This window comes from Engystomops pustulosus, chromosome 5 (assembly GCF_040894005.1).
Source record: "Engystomops pustulosus chromosome 5, aEngPut4.maternal, whole genome shotgun sequence".
In the NCBI taxonomy this organism is placed as follows: domain Eukaryota; kingdom Metazoa; phylum Chordata; class Amphibia; order Anura; family Leptodactylidae; genus Engystomops; species Engystomops pustulosus.
The window spans coordinates 181,629,599-181,643,480 of NC_092415.1; the positions used below are offsets into that span (position 1 = coordinate 181,629,599).

Genomic DNA, 13,882 nt, shown 5'->3' on the forward strand with positions numbered 1-13,882 from the left:
CAGAAGCAGAGCAGCTCCTGAAATCATAAACATGTTAGTTGTTCCTGTGTACCAATACTCCATCTATTAAATATTTTAATAACTATCCCATATAGTGAACTGCATAACAGAAAAAAGGTTAGATTTTCACCTTTTCCCCATCCAATCAAAAATTGAAAGGTTGAAAGATCAAAAGGTTGTGCAGTCCCCAGAATGGTGGCAATAACAATGTTGGTTCAACCCACGAACAGAAGTACGTAAGAGATATGGATGTCAGAATGTTACGAAACAGCTTTTTTTAAGTAACACATAACAAACCTATACATTTTTGTGACAGAGCTGACCTAAGGAATAAAGGAGAGGTGTCATCTGCACCACACAGTGAAAGATAAAAACTAAATGCATGGCCTTGCCGAGTAGACTTTGGAGTCTCTTAGTAGATCCAGGCCACTTTGCAACATTGGGGGAAAGATTAAGAGTAGCATGCCTGATCCTTTGTTCCTATCTGTTAGAGATATATTGGACAGTGTCCTGTTCCCCTCCACTTATTGAGAACATATGCATACTTGACTGATCGTACATTGATATTGAGGGTTGATGGCAATGGCTTATGGTTGAACAATCATTTTCTCAATATCTATCTAATGTGTAGCTATCTAATGCAGCTATGGTTCAAAATTGAACTCAAAATATTTCTTTTCAGGATCTATAGATTTGTGCACAAAAACATTCCAGCTCACTGCTCCTCTAGCTGCTTTGTCCAGTGCGCAGAATAGGTCTGAGACTTCAGGCACAATCCACGCGTAACAAGAGGAAGACTCCGCCACTCCAAGAAAGGCTTCATATGATAAACTTTTTTATTTGTTAAAAATTACACATCTATCGGCAAGGTCCATAAGCAAAACTAACAGATCCACATGTTTTCTTACTAGGTCATATTCATGATAATGAATAAGACCCAATGTCGAAACACATTGGTCTGTTGCAGTGTATAACTAGGAGAGGCGTGGCCCCATATCAGACATGTGACCCCCTTCTTGCTTAAAAATATACATATTACACTCATATATACACACACATGTATATACCTATATACATAAACATACAGGTCTTCACTCATACACACACATTTATACACTCTTACACATATTAGTACATAATATGTATATACTACCTGTAGCTCCTGGAATTGCCCGAGATAGTAAATAATTGCTCTTAGCTAACAAAATATAATTGGTTAACAAAAAATATTTTATATGTATCTATCTCTCTCTGACTGTCTCTCTCTCTCTGACTGTCTCTTTGTCTCTCTGTCTCTGACCGACTGTCTCCATCTGTCTGAGTCTGTCTCTGTCTCAGACTGTCTCCATTTCTATCTTTGACTCTCTCTGTCTTCGACTGTCTCTGTTTCTGTCTGTCTCTGACTCTGGTTTTATCTAACTGTCTCTGATTGTCTCTGACTGTCTCTGTCTGTCTGTCTCCGACTGTCTCTGTTCCTGTCTCTAACTTTCTCTGTCTCTGACTATCTCTATGTGTCTCTGACTCCATTTTTCTCTGACTGTCTCTGTCTGTTTCTGTCTCTGAGTGACTTTGACTGTTTCTGTCTCTAACTGTCTCTGTATATCTCTGTCTGTCTCTGACTCTGGTTTTCTCTGACTGTCTCTGTCTCTTATTGTCTCCAACTGTCTCTGACTTTCTCTGTCTCTAACTGTCTCTGTCTCTGACTGTCTCTAAACGTTTATGTCTCTCAGTGTCTCTGACTGTCTCTGTCTGTATCTGTCTGGCTCTGTCTCCAGTTTTCTCTGTCTGTCTCCGACTGTCTGTCTGTATCTCTGACTGTGACTGTCTCTGTATTTGTCTCTGACTTTGACTGTCTTTGTATCTGACTGTCACTTTGTCTGTGGGGATGTTTATTAGAAGCATCTAAGAGCAGAACTTTTCTGGTTGCCCATAGCAACCAATAAGAGCTCAAGTTTCATTTTCTTACAGCTGTCTATAAAATTACAGCTGATCTCTGATTGGTTTTTATAGGCAACTGGAACAGTTTTGCCTCAGACATTTCTGATAAATCTTCCCCCATCTCTGTATCCCTATCCATATTAGCTCACACATAAGCATCTTATACTCATTGCCTATAGTAACCAATCACAGCTCAGAGCTCATATTAATGACCTGTGGCAGAACAGCAACCAATCAGCATCCAACTGCCTCTGCAGCAGCAGCAGACAATGTCTCCTGTATATGGTGGTTAATAAGTGTAAGTGTAAGTTGGTAAGTGCTGGGTGAAAATTTCGCCTCAAAAACGAGTCTATGACGTTCCCTGAGTCACAGAGAGCGGCTGTGCAAAATTTGGTAACTGTAAACGCGACGGTGTAGATTCCTTTAGTGGAATACGCACACTCAGCTTTATATATTATGTGTATAGATATGTATATAGTAAAGTTTAAGACAAGTCTCAGGGATCTCTGAAGTGAAAGTCATATCTTATAGGCGTATAGGCTATATCTGGATCATGGCACCTTTTTCAATGGGTAGGTGGTCATATAACAACCCCAATTGACTTCATTAAACGAATTGCCGTGCTGTAATTTCCATAATCTCTTCTGGTTTAAAAGTTAGCAACACAGAGATTCTCTATAGATTATCATGCTGGTCCCCTTCAGCTCTGTGTTAAGCACCACGTACAACATGTCAAATAGCTGTGCCTCACATGAAACATTTCCGTATGTATCGCAATTTTTTATCTTGATGATTTTTGAACCATCATGCAAATCTGATTTTGGCAATCGATTTCTGAAATGATTGTGGTTATCCGTGATATGCTACGTGACCACCTTCCCATTGGAAAAAAGTTGTCCTTGATCCAATATGGCACTCTTCAAGATGGTGCCCATGTCCCAACCATGTTGGGTTAATTAGATGCAGTGTGAAGTAACCTTAAAATGGGGAAAAAGGGTGGCAGAAGAAATAGTCATCAGTCCTGGACTAGCTGAAACCAGTAAACTATGAAGCTTGTGGGGTCTCATACAATGGTTAAGAAAGTATACAGAGAATGGTGTGATCTAAGAAAAATATTCTCCGACCATGTTGTTGATAAACAGGGTCAAAGGAGAATGTCAAGAATTAGACTGTTATGTTATTTGTAGCCAAAAGCAACATTAGTGCTCCAACTTACGTGTCAGAACACACAACTTGTCATTCCTTCAAAATGATGTGCTAGCAGATGACCATCTGAGTAACATCTAAAGGGAAATTAGGCAACAGAGCACAGTGATTTGTGAAAAGATATTGTTTGGACATACAAATCTAGTTTTCTGTTGCACCATGCTGAATTTGGCATGAGCAGCTTGAATTAATGGGCCCTCCCTATCAGGTGTCAGCAGTTCAGGCTGTTGGAGATGGATTAAGGTTGCATTCAGCCGTGTGCTTTCCCAGACCAGATCACGGCAAGCACAGGGCAGGGAGGAGGGATGAGCGCTATTCAACCCTCATCCCTCCATAGGCAGACGATCGGCTGTGCCGCAAATCTGCCGATATTTAGGTCATGTCCTATACTTTGCAGCGTGGCCGTCTGACTCGGTCAAGGTGCTATGAGACCACAACATGACCGGGATCCATACACTTCTTTTGTAGTTGTTATTTGGACGCAATTGGAGCTACCAGATCATGGCCACACTTGCCGCTGTCCGAATCAGCCCTGTTGCTTTTGACAATGTATTTTGGGCCACCCCTGTAGATGGACACTTGGGCAAAAGGGTTACCTAGGCATTCAAAGCAACCAGTTTGATCCCTTCACGGCAGAAGTTTACTGTATGTCAGTGGGACCTTTTCAGCAGGGCAATGCAGCATTTTACTGTTTCTGGTAATACAACTGCAAAGTTTTGCTTGTACCTTCAAACTGCCCAAATTCTAATTCATTGGGGCACATTTACTAAGGGTCCGAATGCCGCATTTTCATCAGGTTTCATGATTTTTTCCGTTTTGCGCTGAATTACCCCAAGTTTCTGGCAACACACGATCGGATTGTGTCGCATCAGCGCCGGCTTGCATGCAACACAAATCGTGGGGCGTGGACGTCGGACAACCCGACTGATTCGGACAAACCGCAGAATTTAAAAAGCAAATTGTGTCGCAAGATCAGCACTTACATGCACCGGGAAGAAGATGGTGAACTCCGGAGGACCTCAGCGGGGGAAGCTGACACCTGCAGGAAATCGGGCGCACGATCTTAGTGAATCGCGGCAGCTCCGAATCCTTGCCGGACAACGCACATCGGGGATCGCGATGGGACAGGTAAGTAAATGTACCCCTATGTCGTTATAGTATGAGGTAGATCGGGCTACTCACTGAAGTCAGGACTTCCATCCATACCGAGAAAAATCTATGTAAAAGTTAAAATGTATTAAAGTAGGTCCAATGCTCTACTGGATGTGTATCTCCAATATAAAATAACATAATACACAACATGACTAATTTGTATAGTAGCATTGTTAAATCTTTTGTTAAATCGCTATTGAGTCCTGCCGGACCACCAGGATTCAGTGTTCATTACCACAGGACGGCTGTAGTATATACAGTAACTCCTGGACATTTTATGTACCAAAACTTTTTGTTTCCTTGTGCAGTCCCTCCAGCAGAGGTGGCCGTATCCAGGGACACAGTCTTGTTTCTAAGGGACCATATCACTACATTTATGAGAAATTATCTTCACACAGGAACATTTTTTTTAATAACATCTAATTGAAGAAATGTTAATATATGGCAGATTAATGAAACTGAGCAAATTCAAGGGTGGACACATCTGTGCTCCTAACAAAATTGTATTGTCGTATTGTGAGGAGTCAAGTGTGAAAAACAACTCCACCCTATTGCATTTATGTGATGCGCTCTTCAGCATCTTACATGCTATGTTTCCTAATTAGTTGTATATCATAGCACACAACATCTAATAAACGATATTCTAGAATTTACATGTAATAAACTTTGTTCTAGAATTATGATAATCATGATAAGGTTATCTACATCACAACCCTCATTGCATAAAAATCTGAAATGAAATAGAGCAACATACATCTTAAAGCAACATCATAACCCTGACCTGATCACAGTATAGACAGTGATCTCCATGTGACGCCATTGATGTCCCTCAAACTCTGCTCTGCTTCATATAACAAACTACTGTACATTGTAGTATCTGAATTAACACCTGCTGATTACACAAGCAGATAACACATGCTGCTTTACTATATGGAAAACACTATGGGGCTTATTTACTAAGGTCCCGCGGGCGCATTTTCGTCGGGTTTCACAACTTTTTGGGGATTGCCGCAGGGTTTGCGTCGTGCGCGATCAGATTGTGTCGCAATCGCGCCGGCTTGACACAAATCAGGGGGCGGGCCGTCGGATGATCCCAACCAGCGGGATTTAACATTTAAAATTGTGCTGCAAACCAAGCACTTACATGCACTGGGAAGAAGAAGGTGAACTCCGGTGGACCTGATCAAGGAAGTAACACAAGAAGGAAATTGGGCGCATGCTCGTAGTGAATCGTGGCAGACTTCATCCTTGTCGGACATTCCGGATCAGGGATCGTGCAGGGACCGGGTAAGTAAATGTGCCCCTATATTGTGATAGGAGTAACAGGTAACAAACTCTGCTCTGCTACTCAAAACAAATTATAGTTTATCATCATTATAAGATAACACACTAGCTTCCTATATCTAAACCACTGTATTATAATAGAAACAGATAAGATACTCTGCTCTGCTACTCCTAACAATTATAGTGCATGAATCTATTGAGATAACACACACCTGCTTACTATACCTACACTTTGTTGTAATAACAACACATAACAAACCCCCTACCGCTCTACTACATGCAACAGAACCTGCTGTGCTACATCTTGATTTTGATTAAGGTGTAGGATGGTATAGGATTTATATCAACAGTACAATCTCTTATTTTGTTCATAAAAATTGCAATTTCAGTTTGCAACATTCATAACATTTTCCCATAGACTGAAATGAAAGGAAATCTACCAGTATTATTGAAGGACACCTACCACCAGGATGAAGGATTGTACACCAAGCACACTGAGACATTGGTGTGTTTCCCCTCTGGCAGGATCCTCTCTTCTTTAAGCTTCCTAAGCCTGTAAACCTTTGGAACCCCTCAGGATTATTTGTATAATTTTTAAATATTTTTTTAATAAAAAACAGGTAATAAGTAGCTAATAGAAGAACAGATGCTGCCAGAGTGGACACACACCTGTATGTCAGTGTGCTTGGTTTACTATCCTTCATCTTGGTGGTAGATGTCCTTTAAGTAAAATTAAACTACAAATACTCATTTATTGTCTTCTTCTCCTCGATCCCAATGCTGGTCTTCTTTAATGTTGACTTGCCGGGATCACAGGAAAAAAAAGTTATTAAACGCGGACATGATGCCCGAGCACTCCGGGCTGTTAAATATTTACACCTTTTGTTTGATGTCACCTCCCTCTAATTGTAGAGGTAGGTGACATTGTGTTAAAGGCACAAATAATTAAATGCCCTAAATGTGGGGGCAGCTCGTCCTGGCGCTCCGGGCTGCTTTTTAGAACTTTTTTTTTTCCAGTGATCTCAGATAGAGGTGATAGGTGAGTATCTGTAGTTTAATTTTACTTTAAAGGAAACCTACCATCAAGTATCTACCTATCTGATGGTAAGCTCCTCCATCCATCCTCAACCCCAAGCTGTCCTTCTACTCCTTGTATATTGCCCAACCTGACATCACTTTATCTTAGGCTATATTCACACTAACGTGTGCCCGCCATACCATAATACGGTGGGCACACGTCGGCGCTGGGGAGAGGAGGAGGGGGTGATATACTGATATATGGCATACGGCGCTGGAATTCCAGCGAACTATAGGAAATGTCCAATCTCCTGGCTACTGAATGCTATGGTGCCGCATGTGTGCTGCACTGTACCGCTCCTGTACGGCACCATGCGCCCATTGCCGTCTATGGAGGATGTATGTACACTGCATATCCGTCGGCCGAATATACGCCCCCCATGCGTTCGTGTGAATATAGCCTTAGATGTATGAAAATTATTGGCAGAGGCTTTTAGGGCGTTTACTACCCTGTCCGGGATGTGGGAGCAAAGGCCACGCCCCAGTAGCATCTGCTGCCTTCCGTACATGTCCTTGTCGCGCTCCTGCTCTTGCATGTGCTCGCGCACAAGCCATAGTCGATCCGCCGGCATCTTCGAAGCTCTGTGAAGGAAGGACAGTTTAGGGCTGAGGACGGAAGGAGTAACCTGCATCGGATCTACCTGATTTCCTTTAAAGGAAACCATAAGGAATCTACAATCTGAAGTACATCTTATGTTAGATTCTTCCTGACTGTGTCTGTTCTCATCTGCAATTTAATAATCCTGAGCCCTATCCTAATTTTATTTGAGTAATATGTAAATTGACTGGAGAAGCTACTGTGGCTTGTACCAGCCTGGGCATCACTGGGAGTTAAGGCTACACCACGCCCCAGTAGCCTCTGTGGGTAATTTACATTTTATTAAAATAAAACTACTAATGGTAGATTCCTCTTGGTTGGTTTCCTTCAATACAGGTTTGGTAATGCTTCAGATCTAATAACAACTTCTATAAAATGTCATGTAAAGCAGCTCTCCTCCAAATAGAAGAAAAGTGTCTACTGTGCCATATACTGTGGGTAGAGGGATATCTTGTGCACCTGAGCATACAGTGACTCATGGATGGATTTCAGACATAAATGTTTCCATATCGCGGTGATTCTATGTTTAGTAAACCTGTCACAATGTATATAACAGCAACTGGCTCTATAGAAACAAGATAACAATCTGGAGGAGGATAGATCCACACATTAAGAAAGGCACTCAGATAACTACTAACAGGAGTCAATGGGGGAATTTATCATGTGCTGCTCTCCAGTTATCTGGCATCACAAAGTCACAAAATAGGGTTTAGAGACTTTTTGCCAAGACATTTTGCATTTTTACACCACTAAAGAGGTTGTATCAAGAATCTATTAAATGTATCCCTTATATAGAAAATAGTGGTTAATAATATAATTGCATTGGTCTGGATATACAGACCATCCTCAATCTGCATAATGGGGATGCCTAGTAATAAGCCCACCTTGCCCTGCTTAATACTAGCGGACTTTCAGGGCATCAGTGGTCCAACAGAAGTCAAATGGAGTGCACTCTTCTCTGCCCTGTGCTCCATAGACTTCTAAGGGACTTCTGGATTGGCTTAGAGGTTATCCTGCTGCTATAGAACGGGATGGGCAACTTGCAGTGGTTCTTTCTACAGATCAACCGTCAGACCCCCTTCAATCATAAAATTATCCCCTATCCTGGGCTACGTGTAAAACTTGCTACAACACTTTTAAAAGTAAAAGGTAAAAGGTATAGAAAGTGGAGTAACATCTTAGAAAGGGCGGTATAAAAAATACTGAAAATATAACAATCAGCTCCAGTCGCGCAAAATGAACTTTAACAATTCCCCTATTCATACATCTACACTTAGAAAAAAAAAATCTATTAATATTGTTTAAAACACTGTTAGAATGTACAAATGTAACACTTGTTATGAGAATATTACTTTACGAGTGATTAAATGTAATACCTGACCACAAACTGCTTATGCGGTGTTGTACGACAAACACAGAGTATTTTTGGAATAATAAGTTATAATCCGAGTAAAAATGAGACAATAAAAAACACAAAATATTGCAAGTTCCAAAATCCAAATCACTTATATGTCCTAGTCAATGAAGTGCAATAGCGCCCTCTATGTGTAGTCTTGACAAACTGCGGACAATTCACAACTTTTTACAAGTTGTGATGTTAAGGAGTGAATATATGTACAGAGAAATTGTAATAATTGTACAGAGAAAGTGTTTTTTTTTTTTAAAGCGGGGTCTGTTCATAGGGGGAAACTTCCATAGAGTGTAATGGGAATTTTTTTTTTTAAAGGGGTTAGGGAGGGGGGGTCTTCTCAAATAGGTTCCACAATGTAAAAAAAAAATAAACAAAAAAAAAAAAATAAACATATAAATATATATATATATATATATATATATATATATATATTTGAAAAAGTTACAAATACACATACATAATTGTTTTGTATATATACACATACATATATATCATATAAACTCTTTAAATTTACTTTTTTAATCAAGAAAATGTAAAGATATATTTATTTTGTGTTTACACATGCTAGTCACAGAAGTAGTGGTAAGTATTCGCACATGGAAAACTTGATGTAAAATTTCTGTAATTGAGAATCTGATTTAAACATTTCAAATGATTTTCTAGCAACATTCAGATGTTGGGAGTCACTGATATTTTTATATCAAATTCTAAAGGTGTGAAACCTTCTTTGTATGTCTTGTTATGTCCAAAAAAACTACACCAAACTTTGCAAAAACAAAAAAGAACTGAAAACTGTATGCATATATCCAGCTTAATTCAATAAGGGTTGTGTTTTGTTGAGACCAGTGTGAATGGATGAACTCCTTGTGCAGAATCTTTTAACAAAGTAGCAGAAACAAGTTTGTATCTAGACAAACTAATCAATTTGGTTTTTCCAAAGGGCTACATATAAACATACAAAGTTATCTCAATTTATCCTAGTGATGATGGGGAATACAAAAAAAGGGAAATGTCAAATCTATGTCAAATGTCAAATCCAGTGTTAAGTCTACTAATAGACAACACATCTAATATGAGTGATAGAGTAAGAATAATAGCTTAACCAACGCTGTACAGTTCTATATTGCTACAATGTAGTCAAAAGTAATTATACAATAAAAAATATAGATAAAAAAACAGATACGGAGCAACAAAGATCATCAATAAAAATAAGATTTGTAACCTGCATATGCTATAATAATCCCCCAAAAGTGTAAAATAAAATCTACAACCAAGTCCCTTCGAAAGTGTAAAATAAAATCTACAATCGGGTCCTATGTGTAAGAATACTTTGGATGGCAACAAGCAGAAGAAGCTTTGTGTACAGACCTCATCCCAACAGATTTACACGATTCAGATACTCACAGAAAGCAGCAGAGGAAAAGTTACAATGAGCACAGATGATATAGCCTTCATCTTACAGAGGAGTTCAAGTTAGGCAGATTCCTGGGTGGTCACTGAAATACATTAGATCCAAAAGCATGAGGTCCAGTCTATAGGTGGAAATTAGGATGCTGCGTTCTTATAGGTGAAATATCAGGGTTGAACGTAAAAAGTCTTCTTGCGAGTGAAAATATCGACTGTTTGGATCCTGGGAAGTCACAAAATAAAATCTTCAGCAGTACCTTTGCAGACAAAGTGAATAGAGAGAACACATGTAAGAAGAAGAACCTACTCCCTCTCTACCCCACTAGAGCTGTTGATTCAGAGCTCTCATTGCACTTAGTAACTCAACTTGAAGCATTACAGGAGCTTCTGTATAAGAAAAAAAAATCCTTGCAGGCAGTAGGGGGATTTCATATTCTAATGCATTACATATTTTAATGCCTGAGTGGGCAGGAACAGGATCAGACACAAAATAGCTTTGATGGTCTCGTATTAAGTAGCAAAACCTTAGAGCAAAAATCAGCTCCAAGCATAGACTGCAGCTTTTATCCTTTCATGGTATATTGTGGCGTACGTCAGCTAACAGCCTAATTTCCTGAAATTTCAGGACCGAAATTGAATACAAAGTTACAGCAACAGACTAATATAGATTTTAGGAGAACAGAATTGTTGTTATCTTTTCTATGCTGGTTCATTTTTTAGACTCTGGTGCTGGATATATTTATGGTTCATGCACCATTAATACCCCTTATTTCATGGCACCTATAGTGGTCCCTGGAGCCGGGGTGTTTCTCCCACTGATCCCTATTTCTTACTCTACCAACATTTGGAGAAAGGTAGAACTGGGCGGCACATCCACACGTTATACAATGATCTTTGCCGCTTAGCTACATTAACGAAGTAAACTCAAGGTTCTTAGTTACATTTCGATCAAATTACATAAGCCCAGTAACCACTTCATGGTGACCTCATTTTTGTGAGTCCTTTCAAAGGTGTACAGGTTTATGACACAAAAATATGGCCCCCTGTACTAAAGCCATATGGTCCTTGTACGTTTTATCCAACACATTCACTTGCATTTCTTTTTAATTTTCCAAATGCTCTCAGGCTTCAGTTTAGCACGGTGGCTCAGTGGTTAGCATTACAGCCTTGCAGCACTGGGGACCAGGGTTCAAGTCCCAAGGTCAACATCTACAAAGAGTTTGTATGTTCTCTCCGTGTTTGTGTGGGTTTCCCCCGGGTCCTATGGTTTGCTCCCACACCTCAAAACATGCTGGTAGGTTGATTAGCTTGTAAGCCCCATTGGTGACAAGAGCCAATTTGGCAAGTTCTGTGTAACGCTGCGTAATCTGTGTGCGCTATATAAATAAAGGAATTATTATTATTACCTCACAAAATCCAGTTAACATACAGAGTGAGTTTTTTGGACGAAACACAGTCATGTACAACACCCCCTATGGTAATATTATCACTATAGATCCAATATATAAATCTGTAGTATGGATACTCGACTTTTTAGCTATAACTTAGTAAGGTAGTCCACCTTCTTAAGTTAGACTGTAAAATTCTAAATTTTGATCTGATCCAGCAATTTTTTCTAGATCTAACAGTTAATAAATGATTACCCCTTTGGGGATTGGACAGGTTTGGAAAAAAAGCAGGTCTCCATACCCAGCCAGAAGTTCCAGGGGGTCACAGGACCTGCTTTAGCCAATAAGTGGCCTTCTCCTTGAGCATTACTTCCTCTGTTATATCCAGGTAGTGTTCTTGTTGTTCACATAATTTGTCATGACCAAAGTGTGTTTTGGCTTGATCTTGCGACACATTTCCTTTTTTAAATTCTGCGGTTTGTCCGAATCCGTCAGGTTGTCTGATGGCCAAGGCCCCCGATTTCTGTCTCATGCAAGCCGGCGCCGATGCGCCACAATCCGATCGCGTGCGCCAAAAACCCGGGGCAATTTCGTGAAACCCCACGAAAGTGCGGCGTTTGAACCTCCTCCCTTCCAGTTTTCTGGCTTCTCTGAACCGCACACCGCAGGTGGCCATAGGGCAGGCGTCCTGGCATCTTGCGGCAACAGTGAGTATCAGCTCTGAGCTCCTTCAAGATTTCAGAGAGGTGGGTCACTAGTGCTTTATGGAGCATGAAATAGCAAAGACCTTGGAGCCAGGAGGGGCTTTCGTAACACCCCCTGAAGCACTTTTGTTTGATTTAAATAAATATAAAAGTTAATTTTATATCTGGAGCTCCTTATAGACACATTGTTGTAATTATTAATACATCTCAAAAGGTGAGGAATATTTCTTTGTGCGGGCACTAAGAGGTCACCATAAGTGGGTCAGTGAGAAAACCGAGTGGAAAGCCGGCTAGGTCTACACAAACCTGAAAGATTCCCTTTAAGAGCAGCTCTGTTTTTATGCTTAAAGCCCTTTAAAGGGATCATGTTTGTTTCTTATGGCAAAAATTTTCCCCAAATTAAGAAAATAAATAAGGGAATAACAAATACATGGAGTTCTGTTCGATCAGAAAGGTTGCAAGTTTTTTTTTTCTTTTGTGGAGGTAATCGGACCTTGTTTTGTGTAACATTTTATGTTGAGAACAGGTTTTTCTGAGATAAGACTACAGGCAGGAATGTAAAGCAATACTGGTGAATGTACATGAAGAAGCCAAGGTTTCTTTTAGGTCAGAGCAGGAGATTAGTCAGACGGCAGTAAGAAAATTCTAGTAAGTACATAATCAAGCTGTTCTGGAGGGAGTGTAGGAGGGAAACAAGCAAGAGAGGAGGATAATGAAAATGCGTGTATATTCTTTATGTATATAGATAATAAGAAATTTTATTTTATTAAAATCCACAGGTGATGACACCAGTTCTCACAGTATAATAGATAACAGATTTTGTAACATTAAGAGAATGAATGAGAAATTATACGCCTAAGGAACAAATACGTAACGAAAAGTTCAGTGAAGCAAAAAAGTAGAAAATATCTGGAAAATTCTAAGCACCAATTAGTGTGGGAGGAAACCAAAGTGCCACACAAACACGAGGATAGCACATACACCCTCCGCCATCATATATCATCCAGCATCAACCACTGTGATATACCTAGTAAGGGAGAATGCAATTCAGTCTATATAGGGGGTAGTTTATCAGTAGTGTCTGAAAGAAGAACTGTTCTAGCTGCCCGAGGCAACCAATCCAACAGCGGCCGCGCCCCGCTTATTCTCAGCACCGGCCGAACATTCAACCGGTGCTGTGAATAAGCCCCTCTGGAGGGGGTGTGTCGGCCGGCCGCTCATGAATACGGCCGACTGCCAGGGGACCTGTACGACGATCCGACCTCTTATTTGGTAAGAGGTCGGATTGTTTAAAACTAAGTTTGCAAACACAATTTTTAATAAAAATGGAATAAATATAAAGGGGCTAGGGACAGGATTAGGGGGAACATATTTGGTGGGGGTATTTTTCAGGGGTGACAGGTCCTCTTTAACACTTATCTAAAGTATTGGGGATAACAAGCTGATTGTAAGTACTGCAACTACTGGGACCCCCAAGACACCCCCAAGCGGTTTCCAACAGTCCCATATAACTGAATGGAGCATCAGGGCGCATGCTCGGACTGCTACTCCACCCATTAGCAAAAATTGGACCTATGTTCTCTGAATTGCTTGAGGTCTCATACTTGTGATCAATGAGCAGCAGTCAGACCCTTACCTATCAGCTTGTTATTCTCTACCTTGTGGATAGGGTATAACTCGCTAATGTGGTACAACCCCTTTAACTTGATAGATTTCA

At 40.3% G+C, this 13,882-nt stretch overlaps 1 protein-coding gene across 1 annotated transcript in view; it reads right to left on the reverse strand.

Annotated features, from left to right (window-relative positions):
* Window positions 1-10,590, reverse strand: part of VIPR2 (vasoactive intestinal peptide receptor 2) — a 74,337-nt gene extending 63,747 nt beyond the window's left edge. Inside the window, exon 1 of the mRNA XM_072153974.1 lies at window positions 10,071-10,590. Coding sequence (XP_072010075.1) covers window positions 10,071-10,121 — 51 coding nt within the window. The 5' untranslated portion in view covers window positions 10,122-10,590. The remainder of the gene's footprint in view (window positions 1-10,070) is intronic.
* Window positions 10,591-13,882: the final 3,292 nt, after the last annotated feature.